Genomic DNA, 26378 nt, shown 5'->3' on the forward strand with positions numbered 1-26378 from the left:
CGCGCACACACAAACACACAAACAAATGGAGATAAAAAATGGAATTTATTATTATCTGGGAGCAGGTTTGAAAGTAAACTTGATGAAACTGAAATACAGCTCATGCGCACATAGGAACAGTATGAAATTGTCTGGTATCTGAAAATGATCGCCATATACTAGATAACATATAAACTTAGTTTTATAGTTTTATTACAAAATGGATTGTAGGTTTGCTTTAAATAATTTCTTTACACATAAAACAAACAACAAAGAAACACATTTACAAATATTAAATAATCAAAAGTTAATAAAATAAAATAAAATAAAAACAAAAGCATTATGTTCACTTACGTATTCCCGCTAATGCTACAATACAAAGGGCTAATCTCCAAATGGTTGTCGGCATCTCGTATACTGAAATACAATATATACATAGAGAATAATACATTCGTGTCCGTTAGATACCATTTATCTCACAACGAGTTGTTGTAAAATGTATTTAACGAGCGAAAGCGAATTTGATACGTTTTTAAACAACGAGTTATGAGATAAATGGTATGTAACGGACACGAATGTATTATTCTATTTCTTACACATCCTCAAAAGCCAGGTTTTAAATTTTAACGTCTTTATCGACTAAACGATATTTACAACCGTTTGCACTTGTAGCTAATTTCGCGTCACGGACACATAATTTCCAGGTTAACTATACGTCACTGTGTAATCGATTTCCACCGTGCTGTTTTTTATTGGACGTATTGCATTGGTTACGCATGCTGTTCTCATTAACGGGTGTGTAAGAAATTGAGGTTATTACCAGTGTTTTTAGATATTGTCAATATCATATAATAGGAATAAAAAAATTATTTGCGCTTCGCACAGGCAGGATAGCACAAACCATGGCCTTTGTTGAACCAGTTATGGATCACTGGTCGGTGCAAGTGGTTTACACCTACCCACTGAGCCTTGCGGAGCACTCACTCAGGGTTTGGAGTCGGTATCTGGATTAAAAACCCCATGCCTCGACTGAGATCTGAACCCAGTACCTACCAGCCTGTAGACCGATGGCTAACCACGGCGCCACCGAGGTCGGTCACGCTGAATACAAAGTGTTTTTGTAAACTATACGCAACTCCCACAGACAGGATAACACATACCACAGCCTTTGATATACCAGTCTTGGTGCACTGGCTAGAGCGAGAAATAGCCCAATGGGCCCACCGACGAGGATCGATCCCACACCGATCGCGCATCAAGCGAGCGCTGTACCACCGGGCTACGTCCCGCCCCAAAAGTGTTCTGTGACATTAACCCAAATGCACTTGTTTTTAAAGAAACTTTATTTTGGTCTGTTAACACCATAAATGAATTTTGGATTCTCTCATTATTATGATGTTTCACAAAGTATAAAGGAAGTATTGATTATAGTGTGGGCAACAGCCGGAGGCTACGTAAACGATTCTGAAAGGCTCGATTGATTTCGAAATGTACACAAATGATGTTATTGAGGTAAGTGTTATGTTACTTGAAAAACATACTAATATACAGTGATATAATATAGCATGTTTCTCTTCACAGAGAAATAATGTGTATAACATTATGGTTTATGTACTCGGTTGGTATATTTTGAAATGTTGTACACAAATGATGTTATTGAAGTAAGTTATGTTACTTGAAAAACATACTAATATACACTGATATATCATGTTTCACTTCACAGAGAAATAAGGTTTACAATATTAAAGTTTATATTTTTCTAATTAATTTTTTGTGTAATTAATCCTCATGTAAACATTTTCATATTTCCATCACGAAATACTGTCTCAAGCGGTCCGTTTTGAGCCATCTTGGATTTCATCGTGATTGTTTTTAAATTATTTAAAAAAAAGAAAAAGAAACAACGACAAACATTATTGTTGTTAATGTTGTTCTTTTTATAAAGAACTGATATACTTAATATACTAAGAGACGAGAATTTCAAAGATAGTTTTCTGTCTATTTTATTAACCGTATCAATATCCGTATAGGCCTGTTTTTGTACTATTTTATTAACCGTATCAATATCCGTATAGGCCTGTTTTTGTACTATTTTATTAACCGTATCAATATCCGTATAGGCCTGTTTTTGTACTATTTCATTATCCGTATCAATATCCGTATCTAGGCCTGTTTTTGTACTATTTTAATATTAAATTCAAAGCTTTTATTTCCCATTTCAAAGACGTATATGTAAACTGTGATCTAGTGATGTTGTTAAATAAAACAAACATTAACTCTGAACGTTTTCCGCCTTGTACACACACACACACACACACACACACACACACACACACACACACACGATTGTAATAAAATCAACCATGCACAACCGAGACCGCTGTTCTATTGAAGCCGATGTTCTTGTTCAACTTTTCTTCCTGGTCGAAATCACGTTTACAGTACAGTGAAACCTACTTAAGCGGCCACTTCTGTTAACCAGTGACTTGTCTTAAGCAGCCACCTCTGTCAACCAGTCACCTGTCTTGAGAGGCCACCTTTGCATTATCCCAAAGCATCTCATATAACACGGGGCCGAATTTAGCTCAGTTGGTAGAGCGTTCGCCCGAGGCGCTTGGATCGTACGATCGACCTTTCTCGTCCCAATTTGTGCCTCACGAGTGGCGTATCAAAGACTGTGGTATGTGATGTCCTGTCTTCTGGAAGTGCTTTCCTGTTTGTGGGAAAGTGCATATAAAAGATCCTTTGCTGTATTAGGAAAAATGTAGCGGGTTTCCTCTGAAGGCTGTCGGAATTACATCCATTAATCATCGATTAATTATTAAGTGTACACATACCATCTCAAAAATACCCCCCCCCCCCCCCCACACACACACACACAAAAAAACATTACAAATTATGTAGAAAAACAATCATAAGAAATTACCATCAAATTATATCGAATAAATCCCATTTTGTTTTAATACAGGGGGGTTAGAACAGCCAGAGACTAAAGGTTGAGCTGCGCTTGCTCGACACTGGTTGCTCCATCAGTTGTGTTGATAACTGTGTGGTAAATATAACATATAACCTATCCAATATGATTGTAATTTGACCCCCCCCCCCCTCCCCAAACCAACAAACAAAACCCCAAACCCTTTTTGTTTACACTGAGAAATACCTATTTGAGTTGGTATTGGTTTAAACATTATTAATGTGTTTGTATATGAATTTTAACGTTATTCACTATACATATATATACCAATTTATCGGTTCCCTTTTGATGTAAATGGAGTATAACCGTAGTTGGAATGTGACGAACGCGTCGCTAAATAAAGCCTTCCTTCCTTCCTTTCTTCTATTTGGGGCGGGATTTAGCCCAGTAGGTTGAGTGCTCGCCTGAGGTGCTTGCGTCGCAGGATCGAACCACCGCAGTGGACCCATTCAACTCATTGTTGTTTTTTCTTATTCCAACCAGTGCACCATAACTGTTCAAAGGCCGTGGTATGTGCTATCCTGTCTGTGGGAAGGTGTATATAAAAGATCCCTTGCTTCTAATAGAAAAATGTAGCTACTTCCGTGTCTAAGATTATAATATGTCGAAATTACCAAATGTTTGACATCCAATAGCCGGTGATTAATAAATAAATGTGCTCTAGTGGTGTCGTTAAACAAAACAAACATTTTACGTGATAGAATTACTAAATATTCGACATCCAATAGCCGATGATTATTACATTAATGTGCTCTAGTGGTGTCGTTAATCAAAACAAACTTTAAATTTCTTTCTTTCTAAGAGAGGGCATAGTAAGCACTAGGGTAGCCAGGATTTTGTATTTGGAAAGGGGGGGGGGGGGCAATCCACATGGGGGTGGGGAAACCACACTACGTATGTATGTATGTAGGCCCCAATGTATGTATATATATATATATGTGTGTATGTATGTTTTTTTTTCATAGGGGAGGAGAGTGTGGCCCCCATGCTCCCCCTCCCCTACGCCACTGCTAGTACGTTAGCAAATGTGTGCCCGAATTCCTTTGTTGTTTATGCAGTAAAATACGTTTTCAATCAAATCTTCTTTTGATGCCCCCCCCCCCCCCCCTTAGTGAATGTTTAACACAGGTTTGACTGTATACCAAACACTGAAACCCTATTTACCTGCATGTATCCAATCAAGGTTCAAACAGGTTCAACCAAATCCAAATCCAAATCCTGCACCCGCCCCAACTGCCAAATGTTAGTGTTTTAAGCTGCATCTCCCTATTTTTGTGACATATTTGATTTTCACTATTATTTAGTAAAATTGTATTAACTTAAAGTAAAGTAAGGCTAGTGAATTTTTAATGGTGGCTAGTAAAGTTTTTAAATCACTAATCCCATGGCCAGTGGACTGTATAAAAATTCTAGAAGCTCTGCCTTAATAAAACCAGTTTGATTTAATATCTTTTATATAATATCTTCTAAATTATGTTGGCAAATGGCAATACACCTAAAGTTTATATAGATAATTAAATAATAATGCGATGTGTCGCCTTTTAAAAAATTGTTTTGGTTTGTCAAACGTTGGAATGCATGTGACTATTTCTAATTTGTATGTAGTAGACATTTGTTTGAAATTATATAATTATTATTATTATATCTTTAACAACTGACCCAGCTCTTTCCATTTAAGAAACCCCCCAAATCAACAGGAAACAGATCATGTTAGGATATGCTACAATATTTATCATCGCCTACTCTACATATTGAAACGTACAAAATGTGGAATTAGTCAAGGGCCCACATCTAGCTATCGTGTACAAACAAGGTTTACATGTCACCAAAAGATATACTTTTTAAAACATATATTATTAGTAGTACTACCATTGGTAAGCATGAAAAGCAAACATACTTTTTCAAAAGTAATTGCCTTAATATATTACGCCATGTTTTATAGCGGTGGGGCAAACGAACACAAATCAAAATGTGGACTGAATACGCTAATCGATCAGTAATTATGTATATGTTGAAGCAGAAATATGATTATTTTAATTAACTTTTTAATTATAAGTATTGTCTGTTATTTCTTTTACGTTCATCTGGATATGAACAGAAACAAAAAAATCATCTGCAAACTTATATGAGAACAGCTTCGCTGATTCATACAGTTTACGGATGATTTTTTTTTATACCCCGATGAACGTAAAAGAAATAATAGACAATCCTTAATTAAATTAACTTGTATTGCATGCGAAAAGGGGATTTTATTAACATATCCAAAGGTCTGAACCAATGACGCTTCTCAAACACTATAGATGACGTCTCTTAGTCAAACAACTTGAGTAAATATTTCATTTTAACTTATGTTGTGTCCTTATATCCAACTGAGGTTCAAGCACGATGTCCTACAAACACACGTCATCTATCTGTGGACTGTCAGTCCAGGACAAAGGGTTAAATATTAGTGGTTAATAAACTAACTCTCACAAACCTACGTCTTTGATGTCCTCGCCCGCACCAAAACCCACGCGTATGAAAAACGGCGCTAGAAGAGCTTGACCCGCGTTTGCTGCCATTGTAACTTTCAAGGGACTATGTTGGATTTTCGGCGAATAATATCGACCAAAGCAGACTTTTTAAAGACTTTAATTACAAATAATTAAATATATATATATTTTTTTGTAATTGAATATTAGTGGCTGTTTATTGAACGTGTTTCTGATCGTCCTTTTGTTTGCACTAGGTCAAACTTCATTTTATTTCCTAAAAGATTTGTTTTCGTAAAATATTATTGGGATATCAAATCGGCGATATCAAATCCAGTTTTTGCTACTTAGAACTGTTAAGACGACCAGAAACACCTTGAGTATACAGCCACTGATATTCTAAATAAGGAAATATATTTAATACGTAATACTAGTTGTTACAAAATGTTGTTAGTCGAAAACTCAGAATAGTGCCTTAAAAGGAAGCTATCGCTCTCGTTCCCCATAACTCCCCTTAGACTAGTTCAAGGAGAGCAATTTTTAGCTCTTCTTAGCATTTGACTTTATCAGTATGGTAACATTTTAAATGGCTCCCGACAATCTAAGTTAGGGGGTGCAATTAATCACTCAGCTCAATTTTTGTTTCACGTCCAGGACCCCTTTCCACGAAACGATCTTAGCGCTAAAATCACCTTAAGTATATAAAGTAGTTATTCACATAAGTTGATCTTATCTCTAAGATTGTTTCGTGGAACGAGGCCCTGTGATCTGCTGTAAACACGTTTCTGACTAATAGAGACATTTAACGTACTGGTATTACATATTTTATCAATGTTCTTATTTAGAATATCAATGTCCATATATCCTGTGTGATTCTGATCGTACTAACGTTTCTATATTTGTCATATAATAGCTAGCATAGCCAGTGTAATCAATGTATGTGATATGTTTCAGATCAATACTTTGAGAATTTGACAACTTTGCAAATTAGATGCAAATGAATCGAATTCACGGCACTACGTTTATTGACATTTAAGCAAATGTACTACGGTGACACTCCATAATTGACGTATGCATTCATAGTCATCATTCAAAACATTTCAATAGCGACCTTACACTGAAAGTTGTACAGCGTTAAGAAAAAGAAAAACAAACAGAAGAAAAACGTTAAGCGCTAGTTTATTTTTATGTAATGATACCCAAAATGATGTCATTTCAATTCAAAAAGACACCCGTCTCATATTCTTACGTCATTTGAATATCTAGTAATGACGGACTGTAATTAAAGTTGCAGGTACAGTTTACAAAAACACGTTGTATTAAGCTTAAGATTATATGATAAATAAATTGTTACCCTCGTATGTTACGGCATCGTCAATATCATATATTAACAGAATTATACTCCGAAAACAAAACTACTGATTGGCAATATATGAAACTACTTACAAAATTAACAAAACATCATAGTATCATACCACCTTTGAAAAACTCCACTGATAATCTATCTATGCAATTTTTCGACTTTCTAAAAAGCGGAAACGTTAAATAAGTATTTTATATCAATTTCAACTGCAGACGATACAAACAAAGCACTTCCTTTTTTGAGAAACGATGCATAAACCAACTAGAATTTTTACATACATGTATAACTATTCAAGAAATTATCGATATAATTAAATATCTACCTTAAAATAAAGCATGTGACATTAGCCATAAACTTTTAAAACAAGTAGTAAATTCTATAGGATTACCACTACAGTTGTTATTCAATAAATCATTTAATTTATCGACATTTCCTACGAACTGGAAAATAGCTAATGTAAAACCACTATTTAAAAGAGGAGACAGAAGTTGTCCCACAAACTACAGACCCATATCATTGATCAGTTGTGTTGGAAAAATATTTGAAAGAATCATTTTTAAACATCTTTATATTTTTGTCATATCTAACAATCTCTTTTACGAGTTTCAGTGTGCTTACCGTCCTAAGCATAGCGCTTTATATCAATTAATTGAACTATATAAAAAAATATGTGAATCTCTCGATAACAAGGAACATTTTGTGCAGTGTTCTGTGATATGTCTAAAGCTTTTGACAAAGGTTTAATTTACAAACTAGAGCGTTACAGTATTACAGGACGTTTACGTAGTTGTATAAACAATTACATATCAAACAGATCGCAAAGGGTTCTAGTAAATGGGTCCCTATCCAACTTTGGTACTTTAACGGCTGGTATACCCCAAGGGTCTGTACTCGGTCCATTCCTGTTTCTAGTTTATATAAATGATATAGCTGATGAGTTAAACTGTGTTACTAGATTGTTCGCTGATGATACTAGTTTAACGGAATCATCCAATGACCTTCATGCTATAGAATCTAATCTTAACGAAAACTTTGACAATCTCTATAATTGGTCTAATTAATGGTTGGTGACGTTTAACCCAGAAAAAGCACACGTAATATTATTTTCAAAAAATAACAATCCACCGCGTGCTATTAACCTACATCTTGGTATTACGGACATTAATATAACTGAGACACATAAATATCTAGGTTTAACATTCACAAATAATGCAAAATGGAAAAACTATATTCATAATATATGTAAATCAGCTTCGTCTATGATTTCTACATTGAGAAAATACAAGTATACTCTAAATCGACAAATACTAATGCAAATATGTGTAACGTTTATACGTCCAGTACTAGAATATGCGTCTGAAGTTTGGGATGGATGTTCTGCACTGGATGAGGTAGTTAGAAAAAGTACAACTTGAAGCAGCAAGAATAATAACGATTCTACCACTGTTCGCATCAAGATACGCGCTATACTCAGAAACAGGACTAGCCACACTTTTAGAACACCGAAAGACAAAAGAATTATGTACTATGTATAAAATACTTAATGGCATGGCTCCTGACTTCTTAGTAAATTGTATACCACCCAGGGTTGAAGAGTGCGTTCATTATAGATTAAGGAATCAAAATGACATATCAGTTCTTTTCGCAAGAACTAATTTATTTAAAATGTAATTTTTACATTCAACAATAGAACTGTGGAATGCCTTGCCATTAGAAATTCGAAACAGTGAAGGAATTTCCAATTTCAAAAAAAGCAGTAGCACACCAGAGCTGCAAGGTAATTTCAATATATTCATTTGGCAATTGAAAGGAAACTATCTCCCACACAAGATTAAGACATGGTTGCAGTACTTTAAATGCCGACTTACATCGTTGTGGACTTATACCAGATCCCTCTTGTATTTGTGCATACCACTCTGAAAACTGCTATCATTATTTCTTTGAATGTAATCTTTTTACCATACAGAGACAACTTCTTTTAGATTCTTTGAAAACGTTTGCACTGGTTAATCTGCAATTAGTATTGTATGGCAGTACTTATGTAAATGGTAATGTTAACAAACAAATATTTTATATTGTACATAAATATATTAAACAAACATAGCGTTTTGAATAATAATAATAATAATAATAATATTAATACAATAATGATAATAATAATAATAATAATAATAATGTCTAATTAATTCTAAGTCTGTTAAGAATATTTTATAAATTGGGTTGTCTGATTGGAAAATGAATCACCTTCGTTTGCTTTCCTTTTTCCTTTTTTCATTCATTCATTTATTCATTTATTCATTTATTTATTATTTTGTATTTTTTCTGTGTTTTGTTTTTCTCGCATGTATATACTTCTCTTTGAATATTAATGTTTTGTTTGTATATTCTTGTAATAGTTGTAGTCGCCGTTATTGTCATATTGTCATTATTGTATGCTATTAGGAGACGGCCTCGTAAGTTAGATAACTTGTGCCCAATCCATTTGTACCTTATATGCAATAAAGTATGTTTCAATCAATATATTATGAATACAAATAATGTATTATGCTTGCTAGAGGCTCGCATAATACAATTTGTATTCGTAATATATGATATTGACGATGTAAAAAAAACCCCAACCCACTCTGGTAATAACCTGTATATACCACATATAAATCTAACAGTAATAATGAACATAGCTACATAAAAAATAAAAGTTTATAGTTAACAAAGAAGCTAGAAGCTAGAAATAATAGAAATAAAGAGAAGGAAGGAAAAAAAGAACTAAGAAAGAAAAATTGACGGAAAGAAAGAGTAAATTAATTTAAAGAATAAATTTCGAAATCGAAAATAGTACATTTATCATTATTATTATTATAATCATCACCATTATCATTACCATTACTACTACGGAATTATTATTTCACGCGTATAGGAATAATGAATATGATGCGATTTAACTTAAAATTAAAACAGAAGAGTAAAAGAAGATGAACAGAAAACAAGTGCTTGGAAAGGTAAGAAACATTTTGCGTATGGAAGAGAAGGAAAAATCGCCCATCTTACCTCGGAGACAATTTCACCACATGTTTTGTCGACCGTGGCTTACAACCTTTTGTGACGTGAAAATATGTGTACAGCTTAGACTGTTAAATTACTTTATATAATACTTGATGTAGTGTTCCCACTTCGTTACGCACCGATGACTTCAACCCAGGCAGTCAGTCTACGTATCTGGCGCGTGTTTTGTTTCTAGAAGTAAATACCACGCGGCAAAGAAAACATAGTCAGTATATAAACGTGCAGAAAGCTCTGCCACGGGCAACCTACTTGGGAGACAGCCCAGCATCAATAGGTCTAAGTATCGAGCTACTCTCGACTCACTAATGTCAAAACCTATACGTAGCTCCTGACTTTATCTTTCAATCGACCGTTCAAAAATGCGCCAAATTTCCTTCATTCAAAACGCGCACCCATTCTCTTTGGCTAAATTCTGACCGCTCCTTCCAAATTCAAAAACCCATCGCACCCATACACCCACCCCACCTGCTACCGTACCCCGGCCGGACTGCTGGTGCTCCCTTGCACCTTCTAGTGCAGGTGGTCCTTCCTTCCACGACCCCCACCTTTTCTGTCCTGGATGGAGGAGCCGGCCAAGGCCGGCACCTGTGCCCAGGACAGGCGTGCGCTACAACAGCTTGCTCTGAATGTGCACGTTAAACCCTCTGACCTGACCTGATCAGCTACACTTTCTTTACTCTCTGGCCGTAATTCAACTGCATATGAAGTATATTGTAAAAATATAAAAATATAAATAAATGACAAAATGGCACATTCATCATAATAATGATGGACATCAGATATTCCAACGTGCAAAAAAAAAAAAAAAAAACCCCAGAAAAAAGAAAAGAAAACAAACAAACAACAACAACAAAAACAAAACAAATGTATATCTATGGATTCATATTTGCATTTGAAGACATGCATTGCATATAAAAATAAAATAAAATTGTAAAAACATATATTTCAGCCGTGGGACTTACGAATATGCATAATTTGTTTACAGAAGACTGCTAGCTCACCGAGAACACCCGTTTGTTTACAGTGAAATAAAATTCTAAATGTGTAAACATTTCATCTAGACTGGCAACACTTTGGCAGAAGTCTTTTTCTTTCATCTTTAAAAACGGACAACATACTATATAATAAAATTCATCACCAATTTCGTTATCTGTACTCACAAAGCATGTTCTGTTTGTCAAAGTTATTTTTTCCATCTGCGTTTTTCAGTGGGAAGATACTGATTCGAGAGTCGAAAATCCAATAATGGTAGCAATGTTTTTTCCCCCTCTAGATTGGTTAAATATGTCTGGAACACAATATTTGATTTAAACAGGATGCGTTAGATGAGTTAACAATGTCATTATAAGAAATTATTGAACAATAACCTTCTTGTTCTGCATCTCAAAACTATTTACAACGATCTTAAATAAGCGATTAAATGGCTGTCTAAAAGAAAATAACATTTTAACTGAAGCCCAAGACTGCCTTTCGACAAGTCTACCCCACAAATGACCATCTGTTTAATATTTATACTTTAAAGGGACATACCCTAGTTTTTAAACACTAAGGCATATTTTTTACTATTAGAGCCGTTTTAATAACTTAAATCATACTTTACTTAGATTTTATTGTTTACATTATCAATTTCTGTACATTCAAAATGTTTTTGGTCATCCTGTTTTTTTAATATCACAAAATGCATTTATCATATTTTTAAAAACGCACGTGCGTCTGAGAAACAACAATTATGGAGTCGAGTTTTAGTCTATTTTAGAGGGTATTTCACCATTTCAAAGTCACAGACTCATGCTTCACTCAATTATAACTTTATCCAAATGTATTACAGGTTTGTAGATTAATTAAAGTTAGTATTAATTTTCACGGGTTGAAACTAGGGTATGTCCCTTTAATCGAAATTTCTCTGCGCCGTTTTTTAATTACCCCAAAAATGTATCATGGCTTAAAATACTGGGTCAGTGTAAATAACGAATGCTTACAATTATTTCACTGCAATACCGGAATCCGTCAAGGTGAAATTTGTCACTTGTCTTATTTGCACTTTAATTGAATGACCTAGAAAACCACCTATTAAATTTTAATTGTTTAGGAGTAGCCACTGCTATAGATGACCACAAGTGCTGTATGCCGGGGACAAGTTGCGCTAATATAGCAACTAACGCCAACGACTTGCAAAAACACCCTAAATACTTTTATACTGGAATATTGCAATAAATGGAAACTTAAAATAAATTGTGAAAAAGCGAAAATAATATTGAGAATGCAAATGACTAGAAGAAAACGTTTTCCCTCAGAAATAAGCTTCTCGAAAATGTTAAATAATACAAATATTTAGGTCTAACTTTCACTGAGCAAAACAAATTCAAAATAACACCCCCTCCCCCAAAACCAAACCAAAAACAAAAACGAAACAAAACCCCCCACAAAACCCCCCAAACAACAACATGTTTAACTAGCGTGTAACTAAAGCAATGAATTTTGTGTTATCTAAAGCCAATGATAACAGTTTACCAATAGATTGCAAGCTTAAACTGTTTGACTCAACAGTCCTTCCAATATTTTTGTATGGCTGTCATATCTAGGGATAAGAAAATGTGGACATAATAAGAAAAACAATTCACATTATTTTTTTTAGACAGTTATTACAGGTAAGTAAAGGTACGCCTATCTTTATGATATATGGTATACTGCTTGATGATATGATAAAATATCATCCTACAAACTGGGCACAGCCCTAATTGGCAGTAAGAGGCGGGACGTAGCCCAGTGGTAAAGCGCTCGCTCGATGCGCGGTCGGTCTGAGATCGATCCCCGTCGGTGGGCCCATTAGGCTATTTCTCGTTCCAGCCAATACACCACGACTGGTATATCAAACGCCGTGATATGTACTACCCTGTCTGTGGGATGGTGCATATAAAAGATCCCTTGCTGCTAATCGAAAAAAGAGTAGCCCATGAAGTGGCGACAGCGGGTTTCCTCCCTCAGTATCTGTGTGGTCTTTAACCATATGCCCGACGCCATATAACCGTAAATAAAATGTGTTGAGTGCGACGTTAAATAAAACATTTCTTTTTTCTTTCTAATTGGCAGTATAACTTAATACGCGTGTTTAACAACCTGGGCCTGTCCGCTATCTCTATGTCGAAACATTTTCCATCCATAAAAATACAAATACCAAAGGAATTACACCAGTACTCATAAACCTGGCATAACATCATCAAGACAAATATATATTTTATTTTAAAACAAACGTTATATTTGGATAATTACTTTATTACATTAGCCGAAAAATTATGGACTATTCTTCTAAAATTCAGAACATGTAGTCATTATTTACCAATAGAAACAGGACGCTGGAATAGCGTCCCAGACGAAAACAGATTATGTACATTGTGCGAAAGAACTGATATTGGAGATGAATTGCACTAGTTATTTAAATGTAACTATTTTATGAATACATTATATACATATAGCGCACAAACAGCACACAAAAATTCAAAGAGCTATTTAATTTCGATAGCATAAGGATCCTTCGTAAAATTTCAAAATTCATTTCTGAAATTACAAGTAAATTCATTACACCATAGACATACATCTCCAATATCACTATATACTGTTAAAATACTGCCTTATTATTTTATCATATTGTCATCATGTGTGTTCATTTCAAAACGTGTGTATAGCTATCTTAAATTCTATGTGTGTATTATATTCTATGAAGAACTCCTTCTATCATATTGTCATTGTAAATGCTCGTTGTACAATGATTACTCATATACAGTCGTTTGACGGCCTGAATGTAGCGAAATAAAAGTTTCAAGTAACAAGTTACTCGCTCTCTTCCTAAACTAGGTGAGTGGCAGGCATAATACTATAATAATATATTATTATCCGACAGACACTGGCGTAACAGCAGGAAGAACAGGGCCATGTCCCGATTATCAGTTTTCCCCCACTACCTTTGATATTAGTCTTTGACCCCATAACACGACTCACACACACGCGTACGAGACAGGATGCATAGGGGGCAACTGCGCCCCCCCCCCCCCCCCCCCCCTCAGTACTGAAGAGATTATTATTAAAATTGGGCAAACACGATAGAGATATTCGGGCAAAATGTTCTTGCCTGAAATCGTTTGACCATGATGTATTTTGCATCATTCTACACACAATGTAAAATGTGTTATGATTCGTTTGGAATCCTATATAGCTGTTTGGCAGTAATGTTATTATGAATAAATGTTATTATTCTGAACCGGGCAGTTTCCTTCAATTCGAGAACAAATCAGCCTGCCCTTCCCCCACCCCCTAAAGATATGGGAGCCCGTACGCCTAAGAACTCACATACATTTTGATTGTCTCTCTCCACTCCTCCCACCGAATATAAAATCCTGCCCCGTAAAGATATGGGAGCCCGTACGCCTATGAACTCATATACATTTTGGTTGTCTCTCTCCACTCCTCCCACCGAATATAAAATCCTGGTTACTTCCCAATATAATAATATAAATAATAATAATAATATAAAATCTTGGGGGCCATTTTTCTAAACATCGTAACTTTACGTCTGCTATTTATCTCAAGAAGGAAACATGTTGAGTACTGTAAGAAAAGGTAGCCCCAAATTAGTGTGCAGGAAATTCAAAACACGTAAAACTAAGGTAAAGTGTGACATTACAGTTGTGCAATTTTTTAACATCGTCACGGACCTTGTAGGTACTGCTGATCGGAATAATACTGAAATAAACCCAGATAATGTTGATTTTGACGAAGAAAAGGGGCAGGACGTAGCTCAGTGATAAAGCGCTCGCTTGATGCGCGGTCGATTTAGGATCGATCCCCGTCGGTGGCCTCATTGGACTATTTTTCGTTCCAGCCAGTGCTTAACAACTGGTGTAACAAAGACCGTGGTATGTACTATCCTGTCTGTGGGATGGTGCATATAAAAGATCCCTTGCTGCTAATCGAAAAGAGTAGTCCATGAAGTAGTCCATCGGGTTTCCTCTCTATATATCTGTGTGGTCCTTAACCTTATGTCTGACGCCATATAACCGTAAATGAAATGTATTCAGTGCGTCGTTAGATAAAACATTTCTTTCTTTTTTCTTTCAATGAAGAAACTTTATATAAGGAACTCGACTGTGTCATCACTGAGCAAGAACTTGTGTATGTATTGGGACAGGTTACACGGAATAAGAGTCCTGGGCCAGATGACCTTTGTATGAGGGTTTTTTTACTGAAAGAAAGAAAGAAAGAAATGCTTTATTTAACGACGCACTCAACACATTTTATTTACGGTTATATGGCGTCAGACATATGGTTAAGGACCACACAGATTTTGAGAGGAAACCCGCTGTCGCCACTACATGGGCTACTCTTCCGATTAGCAGCAAGGGATCTTTTATTTGCGCTTCCCACAGGCAGGATAGCACAAACCATGGCCTTTGTTGAACCAGTTATGGATCACTGGTCGGTGCAAGTGGTTTACATCTACCCATTGAGCCTTGCGGAGCACTCACTCAGGGTTTGGAGTTGGTATCTGGATTAAAAATCCCATGCCTCGACTGGGATCCGAACCCAGTACCTACCAGCCTGTAGAACCGATGGCCTACCACGACGCCACCGAGGCCAGTTGAAAGAAAGAAAGAAATATTTTATTTAACGACGCACTCAACACATTTTATTTACGATTATATGGTGTCAGACATATGGTTAAGGACCACACATATTTTTTGAGAGGAAACCCGCTGTCGCCACTACATGGGCTACTCTTTCCGATTAGCAGCAAGGGATCTTTTATTTGCGCTTCCTACAGGCAGGATAGCACAAACCATGGCCTTTGTTGAACCAGTTATGGATCACTGGTTGGTGCAAGTGGTTTACACCTACCCATTGAGCCTTGCGGAGCACTCACTCAGGGTTTGGAGTCGGTATCTGGATTAAAAATCCCATGCCTCGACTGGGATCCGAACCCAGTACCTACCAGCCTGTAGACCGATGACCTAACCACGACGCCACCGAGGCCGGTCATTTTTTTTACTGAATGCGAAGACATTGGGGTCGATCCCTATCGGTGGGCCCATTGGACTATTTCTTGTACCAGCTAGTGCACGACGACTGGTATATCAAAGGCCGTGGTATGTACTATCCTGTCTGTGGGATGGTGCATATAAAAGATCCCTTGCTACTAATGGAAAAATTTAGCGGGTTTCCTCTCTAAGACTATATGTCAGAATTACCAAATGTTTGACATCTAATAGCCGACGATTAATTAATCAATGTGCTCTAGTGGTGTCTTTAAACGAAACAAAAACACAAAAACTATTTAATCGACATATACACGACCGATATAAATACAACCACCTCTCACCTTTAAAGTAAATCAGAAAAAAGGGGGGTTGTGCTGCTCATGTCTGAAATAACGGGAAGCGACTATGACTACCCTAGTTTCGCACACAAATTGTAGGACCCCACACATGTTTCAAATTAAATTACAGACATTTATTGGCCAGATGAAACAACCTTTTATCACAACAAACACTTTTCATGTTTATCACCAATGGCAATGTTTTTATTTAACGACGCACTCAACACATTTTAATTACGATTATATGGCGTCAGACATATGATTAAGGACCACACAGATATTGAGAGAGGAAACCCGCTGTCGCCACTTCATGGGCTACTCTTTCCGATTAGCAGCAAGGGATCTTTTATATGCACCATCCCACAGACAGGATAGCACATTCCACGGCCTTTGATATACCAGTCGACGGGGATCGATCCCAGACCGACCGCGCATCGAGCGAGCGCTGTACTACTGAGCTACTTCCCGCCCCCAATGGGTAGGTGTAAGACCACTACACCCTGTTGTTTCTCACTAACTAGTAACAACTAACCCACTGTCCTGGACAAAGAACCCAGATAGCTAACACGTGTGCCCAGGACAATGGGATGAAAAGGTGACCCACTCAGATACTATTTGGTGTACGGCTACCTTTAGAGTCTAGAACCGAGGCTTTATCTAAAGGAGTCAGTATTTTGTGCAAATCACGACAGTGTCATACAAAATGCATGTGTGTAATAATCTCGTTTCGATGGTTTCAAAACGCTAACACGTCAAACTCGTGTTATGTAAGGACTTGAAAAACAGTTTTTAAAAATAGTAATACAAATATGGTAATTTAAGAATGTGGTTATACCAGTTGTTGTTGTTGTTGAGAGACAGACACAGCGAGATGGCAGACAGACAGACATAAAGAAGGGAAGAGAAAAAAAAGTAACAGAAGAGAGAGAAAGACAAAGAGAGATAGAAACAGACAGACAGACATATAGTGGGAGGAAAACGAGAGAGAGAGAGAGAGAGAGAGAGAGAGAGAGAGAGAGAGAGAGAGAGAGAGAGAGAGAGAGAGAGAGAGAGAGAGAGAAAGAGTGAATGAGAGAGAAAAACACACAGAGAGAAGGAAGAGATAAAGAAACAGAGAGACAAAGAGGAAAAAGAGAATGCAAACGTGAGAGAGAGACAGATATATATATATATATATATATATATGTATGTATGTATGTACGTATATATGTAAGAGAGAGAGAGAGAGAGAGAGAGAGAGAGAGAGAGAGAGAGAGAGAGAGAGAGAGAGAGAGAGAGCAAGAAGAAGAAACAAAAAGAAGGAAATGTGTGTTTAACGATACCTCATTGTGTTTCAGACCATGACTATTTGGTTTTTGACAGTTTGTCTAGATAGAGAGAAGAGAGGAAAGGACAGTTTGTATAAAGACACTTTAGCACATTTTAAACCACGGCTATTTTGGTGTCTAATAAATCGTTATTTCCACAATTTGTCGCGACAGAGAGAGGAAAGGAAAGGAATACTTCTTTCCCGATACCGGAGTACATTTTATACCACGGCCAGGCCTATTTGTTTTAAATGTTTAGTTTGTGACATAATAAGAAAGAAGAGGGATGTTTCTTTAACGATAAATTAAAAACACGACTGTTTGGTGTTTAATATGTTTATTTGGACACATGGCTTACGTAATGAGTTGAACATAAATTTAGTTTTATTTAACGACACCGCTAGAACACATTGATTTATTGATCATCGGCTATTTGATGTCAAATATTTGGTAATTTTGAAATATAGTCTTAGAGAGGAAACACGCTATATTTGTCCATTAGTAGCAAAGGATCCATCCCACAGACAGGGTAGGACATACCACGGCCTTTCATATACCAGTCGTGATGCTCTGGATGGAACGAGAAATAGCCCAGTGGACCCACTGACAGGGATTGATCCTAGAGCTACCTCGCATCAGGTGAGCGCTTTACCACTGAGCTCCGTGATGCCCTTTTACATAATGATAGAGGGATGGAAATGTCATTTTAAACAAGGCTTTTTGTGGTTTTGTAAAACGCATTTAAACTGGTTTGGCAAATATTCAATTCTCGGAGGCCTACAACACGTGGTTATTGGGGCGGAAACTGGCCCAGTCGGTAGAGAATTCACCTCAGATGCTTTTGTCGTAAACTGATTGAGAAACCTTCTCGGTGGACCTGGGGAGAGATGTAGCCCTGTGGTAAAGCTCGCCTGATGCGCGGTCGGTTTAGGATCGATCCCCGTCAGTGGGCCCATTGGGCTATTTCTCGCTCCAGCCAGTGCACCACGACTGGTACGTCAAAGGCCGTGGTATGTGCTATCCTGTCTATGGGATGGTGCATATAAAAGATCGCTTGGTGCTAATCGAAAAGAGTGGCGACAGCGGGTTTCCCTCCTTAATATCTGTGTGGTCCTTAACCATATGCCCGACGCCATATAACCGTAAATAAAATGTGTTGAGTGCGTCGTTAAATAAAACATTTCTTTTTTCTTTCTAATTGGCAGTATAACTTAATACGCGTGTTTAACAACCTGGGCCTGTCCGCTATCTCTATGTCGAAACATTTTCCATCCATAAAAATACAAATAACAAAGGAATTACACCAGTACTCATAAACCTGGCATAACACCATCAAGACAAATATATATTTTATTTTAAAACAAACGTTATATTTGGATAATTACTTTATTACATTAGCCGAAAAATTATGGACTATTCTTCTAAAATTCAGAACATGTAGTCATTATTTACCAATAGAAACAGGACGCTGGAATAGCGTCCCAGACGAAAACAGATTATGTACATTGTGCGAAAGAACTGATATTGGAGATGAATTGCACTAGTTATTTAAATGTAACTATTTTATGAATACATTATATACATATAGCGCACAAACAGCACACAAAAATTCAAAGAGCTATTTAATTTCGATAGCATAAGGATCCTTCGTAAAATTTCAAAATTCATTTCTGAAATTACAAGTAAATTCATTACACCATAGACATACATCTCCAATATCACTATATACTGTTAAAATACTGCCTTATTATTTGATCATATTGTCATCATGTGTGTTCATTTCAAAACGTGTGTATAGCTATCTTAAATTCTATGTGTGTATTATATTCTATGAAGAACTCCTTCTATCATATTGTCATTGTAAATGCTCGTTGTACAATGATTACTCATATACAGTCGTTTGACGGCCTGAATGTACCGAAATAAAAGTTTCAAGTAACAAGTTACTCGCTCTCTTCCTAAACTAGGTGAGTGGCAGGCATAATACTATAATAATATATTATTATCCGACAGACACTGGCGTAACAGCAGGAAGAACAGGGCCATGTCCCGATTATCAGTTTTCCCCCACTACCTTTGATATTAGTCTTTGACCCCATAACACGACTCACACACACGCGTACGAGACAGGATGCACAGGGGGCAACTGCCCCCCCCCCCCTCCTCAGTACTGAAGGGATTATTATTAAATTTGGGCAAACACGATAGAGATATTCGGGCAAAATGTTCTTGCCTGAAATCGTTTGACCATGATGTATTTTGCATCATTCTACACACAATGTAAAAATGTGTTATGATTCGTTTGGAATCCTTTTTAGCTGTTTGGCAGTAATGTTATTATGAATAAATGTTATTATTCTGAACCGGGCAGTGTCCTTCAATTCGAGAACAAATCAGTCTGCCCTTCCCCCACCCCCTAAAGACATGGGAGACCGTACGCCTATGAACTCACATACATTTTGGTTTCTCTCTCTCCACTCCTCCCACCGAATATAAAATCCTGGTTACTTTCCAGTATAATAATATAAATAATAATAATATAAAATCTTGGGGCCCATTTCTCTAAACATCGTAACTTTACGTCTGCTATTTATCTCAAGAAGGAAACATGTTGAGTACTCTAAGAAAAAGTAACCTCAAATTAGTGTGCAGGAAATTCAAAACACGTAAAACTAAGGTAAAGTGTGACATTACAGTTGTGCAATTTTTTAACATCGTCACGGACCTTGTAGGTACGGCTGATCGGAATGATACTGAAATAAACCCAGATAATGTTGATTTTGACGAAGAAAAGGGGCAGGATGTAGTTCAGTGATAAAGCGCTCGCTTGATGCGCGGTCGGTTTAGGCTCGATCCCCGTTGGTGGCCTCATTGGACTATTTTTCGTTCCAGACCAGTGCTTAACAACTGGTGTAACAAAGACCGTGGTATGTACTATCCTGTCTGTGGGATGGTGCATATAAAAGATCCCTTGCTGCTAATCGAAAAGAGTAGTCCATGAAGTAGTCCATCGGGTTTCCTCTCTTTATATCTGTGTGGTCCTTAACCTTATGTCTGACGCCATATAACCGTAAATGAAATGTATTCAGTGCGTCGTTAGATAAAACATTTCTTTCTTTTTTCTTTCAATGAAGAAACTTTATATAAGGAACTCGACTGTGTCATCACTGAGCAAGAACTTGTGTATGTATTGGGACAGGTTACACGGAATAAGAGTCCTGGGCCAGATGACCTTTGTATGAGGGTTTTTTTTACTGAAAGAAAGAAAGAAAGAAATGCTTTATTTAACCACGCACTCAACACATTTTATTTACGGTTATATGGCGTCAGACATATGGTTAAGGACCACACAGATTTTGAGAGGAAACCCGCTGTCGCCACTACATGGGCTACTCTTCCGATTAGCAGCAAGGGATCTTTTATTTGCGCTTCCCACAGGCAGGATAGCACAAACCATGGCCTTTGTTGAACCAGTTATGGATCACTGGTCGGTGCAAGTGGTTTACACCTACCCATTGAGCCTTGCGGAGCACTCACTCAGGGTTTGGAGTTGGTATCTGGATTAAAAATCCCATGCCTCGACTGGGATCCGAACCCAGTACCTACCAGCCTGTAGACCGATGGCCTACCACGACGCCACCGAGGCCAGTTGAAAGAAAGAAAGAAATATTTTATTTAACGACGCACTCAACACATTTTATTTACGATTATATGGTGTCAGACATATGGTTAAGGACCACACATATTTTTTGAGAGGAAACCCGCTGTCGCCACTACATGGGCTACTCTTTCCGATTAGCAGCAAGGGATCTTTTATTTGCGCTTCCTACAGGCAGGATAGCACAAACCATGGCCTTTGTTGAACCAGTTATGGATCACTGGTTGGTGCAAGTGGTTTACACCTACCCATTGAGCCTTGCGGAGCACTCACTCAGGGTTTGGAGTCGGTATCTGGATTAAAAATCCCATGCCTCGACTGGGATCCGAACCCAGTACCTACCAGCCTGTAGACCGATGGCCTAACCACGACGCCACCGAGGCCGGTCATTTTTTTTACTGAATGCGAAGACATTGGGGTCGATCCCTATCGGTGGGCCCATTGGACTATTTCTTGTACCAGCTAGTGCACGACGACTGGTATATCAAAGGCCGTGGTATGTACTATCCTGTCTGTGGGATGGTGCATATAAAAGATCCCTTGCTACTAATGGAAAAATTTAGCGGGTTTCCTCTCTAAGACTATATGTCAGAATTACCAAATGTTTGACATCTAATAGCCGACGATTAATTAATCAATGTGCTCTAGTGGTGTCTTTAAACGAAACAAAAACACAAAAACTATTTAATCGACATATACACGACCGATATAAATACAACCACCTCTCACCTTTAAAGTAAATCAGAAAAAAGGGGGGTTGTGCTGCTCATGTCTGAAATAACGGGAGGCGACTATGACTACCCTAGTTTCGCACACAAATTGTAGGACCCCACACATGTTTCAAATTAAATTACAGACATTTATTGGCCAGATGAAACAACCTTTTATCACAACAAACACTTTTCATGTTTATCACCAATGGCAATGTTTTTATTTAACGACGCACTCAACACATTTTAATTACGATTATATGGCGTCAGACATATGATTAAGGACCACACAGATATTGAGAGAGGAAACCCGCTGTCGCCACTTCATGGGCTACTCTTTCCGATTAGCAGCAAGGGATCTTTTATATGCACCATCCCACAGACAGGATAGCACATTCCACGGCCTTTGATATACCAGTCGACGGGGATCGATCCCAGACCGACCGCGCATCGAGCGAGCGCTGTACTACTGAGCTACTTCCCGCCCCCAATGGGTAGGTGTAAGACCACTACACCCTGTTGTTTTTCTCACTAACTAGTAACAACTAACCCACTGTCCTGGACAAAGAACCCAGATAGCTAACACGTGTGCCCAGGACAATGGGATGAAAAGGTGACCCACTCAGATACTATTTGGTGTACGGCTACCTTTAGAGTCTAGAACCGAGGCTTTATCTAAAGGAGTCAGTATTTTGTGCAAATCACGACAGTGTCATACAAAATGCATGTGTGTAATAATCTCGTTTCGATGGTTTCAAAACGCTAACACGTCAAACTCGTGTTATGTAAGGACTTGAAAAACTGTTTTTAAAAATAGTAATACAAATATGGTAATTTAAGAATGTGGTTATACCAGTTGTTGTTGTTGTTGAGAGACAGACACAGCGAGATGGCAGACAGACAGACATAAAGAAGGGAAGAGAAAAAAAAGTAACAGAAGAGAGAGAAAGACAATGAGAGATAGAAACAGACAGACAGACAGACATATAGTGGGAGGAAAACGAGAGAGAGAGAGAGAGAGAGAGAGAGAGAGAGAGAGAGAGAGAGAGAGAGAGAGAGAGAGAGAGAGAGAGAGAGAGAGAGAGAGAGAGAGAGTGAATGAGAGAGAAAAACACACAGAGAGAAGGAAGAGATAAAGAAACAGAGAGACAAAGAGGAAAAAGAGAGTGCAAACGTGAGAGAGAGACAGATAATATATAATATATATATATATATATATATATATATATATATATATATATATATGTATATATATATATATATATATATATGTATGTATGTATGTACGTATATATGTAAAAGAGAGAGAGAGAGAGAGAGAGAGAGAGAGAGAGAGAGAGAGAGAGAGTGAGAGAGCAAGAAGAAGAAACAAAAAGAAGGAAATGTGTGTTTAACGATACCTCATTGTGTTTCAGACCATGACTATTTGGTTTTTGACAGTTTGTCTAGATAGAGAGAAGAGAGGAAAGGACAGTTTGTATAAAGACACTTTAGCACATTTTAAACCACGGCTATTTTGGTGTCTAATAAATCGTTATTTCCACAATTTGTCGCGACAGAGAGAGGAAAGGAAAGGAATACTTCTTTCCCGATACCGGAGTACATTTTATACCACGGCCAGGCCTATTTGTTTTAAATGTTTAGTTTGTGACATAATAAGAAAGAAGAGGGATGTTTCTTTAACGATAAATTAAAAACACGACTGTTTGGTGTTTAATATGTTTATTTGGACACATGGCTTACGTAATGAGTTGAACATAAATTTAGTTTTATTTAACGACACCGCTAGAACACATTGATTTATTGATCATCGGCTATTTGATGTCAAATATTTGGTAATTTTGAAATATAGTCTTAGAGAGGAAACACGCTATATTTGTCCATTAGTAGCAAAGGATCCATCCCACAGACAGGGTAGGACATACCACGGCCTTTCATATACCAGTCGTGATGCTCTGGATGGAACGAGAAATAGCCCAGTGGACCCACTGACAGGGATTGATCCTAGAGCTACCTCGCATCAGGTGAGCGCTTTACCACTGAGCTCCGTGATGCCCTTTTACATAATGATAGAGGGATGGAAATGTCATTTTAAACAAGGCTTTTTGTGGTTTTGTAAAACGCATTTAAACTGGTTTGGCAAATATTCAATTCTCGGAGGCCTACAACACGTGGTTATTGGGGCGGAAACTGGCCCAGTCGGTAGAGAATTCACCTCAGATGCTTTTGTCGTAAACTGATTGAGAAACCTTCTCGGTGGACCTGGGGAGAGATGTAGCCCTGTGGTAAAGCTCGCCTGATGCGCGGTCGGTTTAGGATCGATCCCCGTCAGTGGGCCCATTGGGCTATTTCTCGCTCCAGCCAGTGCACCACGACTGGTACGTCAAAGGCCGTGGTATGTGCTATCCTGTCTATGGGATGGTGCATATAAAAGATCGCTTGCTGCTAATCGAAAAGAGTGGCGACAGCGGGTTTCCCTCCTTAATATATGTGTGGTCCTTAACCATATGTTCGACGCCATATAACCATAAATAAAATGTGTTGAGTGCGTCGTTAAATAAAACATTTGCTTCTTCCTGAAACATTTCGTTCTCTGATTTGAGTTTTCCCCGTCGCAACCAGTGCTCCACAAATGCCGTGGTATGTGCTGTCATGTTTGTGGGAGAGTGCATATAAAAGATCCCTTGATGGAACAATGTTTCTGCTTTTCTCTAAAGACTATTTCTCAGAATTACAAAATATCTGACATTCAACAGCCGGTGATAAATAACTAAATAAATAAATGTATACAAGGAAGGAAATATTTTATTTAACGACGCACTCAACACATTTTATTTACGGTTATATGGAAAGAAAGAAAGAAATGTTTTATTTAACGGCACACTCGACACATTTTATTTACGGTTATATGGCGTCAGACATATGGTTAAGGACCACACAGATTTTGAGAGGAAACCCACTGTCGCCACTACATGGGCTACTCTTTCCGATCAGCAGCAAGGGATCTTTTATTTGCGCTTCCCACAGGCAGGATAGCACAAACCATGGCCTTTGTTGAACCAGTTATGGATCACTGGTCGGTGCAAGTGGTTTACACCTACCCATTGAGCCTTGCGGAGCACTCACTCAGGGTTTGGAGTTGGTATCTGGATTAAAAATCCCATGCCTCGACTGGGATCCGAACCCAGTACCTACCAGCCTGTAGACCGATGGCCTAACCACGACGCCACCGAGGCCGGTACGGTTATTTGGCGTCGGACATATGGTCAAGGACCACACAAATATTGAGAGGAAAACCGCTGTCGCCACTTCATGGGCTACTCTTTTCGAATACCAGCAAGGGATCTTTTATATGCACCACCCCACAGACAGGATAACACATACAACGGCCTTTGATATACCAGTCGTAGTGCACTGGCTGGAGCGAGAAAATAAATGTATATAAAAAAGAAGTTTGTTTTGTTAACGACACCACTTCAGCACATTGATTTATTAATCATCGGCTAATGGATGTCAAACATATGGTCATTTTTGACACAGTAATAGAGAGGAAGCCCGCTACATTTTTCCATTAGTAGCAAGGGGTCGTTTATATGTACCATCCCACAGACAGGATAGCACATACCATGGCATTTGATATACCAGTCGTGGCGCACTGGCTGTGACGAGAAATAGCCTAAAGGGCCCACCGACAAGGAATAAATGTATACTGACACACAATGAAAACGCAAAACAGAAAAAACGCAAATGGTGTGAAATGCGTTCACTACATGCTCAGTCATGCTGCATGCAATGCACTTGAAATGCCAGTATGTGGACACATAAAAGTCACGTAACGGTGTCATATTCCTCGTCACATCAAGAATGCCACGACTCGGAGAAGAACAAAGGGAGCGAGCGTTGGGCATGGTTCAAGGGGGTACTTCGTAAAGCCAAGTTGCTAGGACCTTCAAGTCCATCCATCAACTATTGGACGACTTGTTACGACCCCACGCCAAGATCGGCAGATTCGACGACACCACCTCCGTGACCGGTTCTGAACTGCGACGATGACAGCAAGCAACACGATAGGACGTCATGGAAGGCCTATCCATCCGATGACGGTCATCCGTCGACTCAGAACGGCTGGACTCAGATGCAGACGCCCGTACAACGGTAACATCATGACACCGCGACATCGTGCTGCGAGACTACAGTTTGCTCTTCAGAATGGTAATCATCCACCAGCCTTTTACCGGAGCATTGTTTTCTCAGGAGACTCCATGAACGGTACGCTGACAGATGTGTGAGAGAACGTGATCGGTTTGGCGGCGGTTGTCTGATGGTATGGGGGGCAATCAACTTTGATTTCAGGAGTGATCTCAGCATTGTCCACGATGCCCTTACAGCCCAGCGTTATGTTGACGTTATTCTAAGACCAGTTCTCCAGCCACTTTTGCGCCGTCACCGAAGACCAGGAGGTCCCCTTCTATTTCAACAAGACAATGCC

General features: G+C 38.1%; 1 protein-coding gene across 1 annotated transcript in view; it reads right to left on the reverse strand.

Annotated features, from left to right (window-relative positions):
- Positions 1-10106, reverse strand: part of LOC121385574 (delta-like protein C) — an 18657-nt gene extending 8551 nt beyond the window's left edge. The window contains exons 1-2 of the mRNA XM_041516308.1: positions 9833-10106; positions 334-396 (exon numbers count right to left, since the gene is read on the reverse strand). Of these exons, the coding sequence (XP_041372242.1) occupies positions 334-388 (55 nt within the window). The 5' untranslated portion in view covers positions 389-396; positions 9833-10106. The remainder of the gene's footprint in view (positions 1-333; positions 397-9832) is intronic.
- Between the last annotated feature and the right edge of the window lie 16272 nt (positions 10107-26378).

Source organism: Gigantopelta aegis, chromosome 11, assembly GCF_016097555.1.
Source record: "Gigantopelta aegis isolate Gae_Host chromosome 11, Gae_host_genome, whole genome shotgun sequence".
Classification (NCBI taxonomy): domain Eukaryota; kingdom Metazoa; phylum Mollusca; class Gastropoda; order Neomphalida; family Peltospiridae; genus Gigantopelta; species Gigantopelta aegis.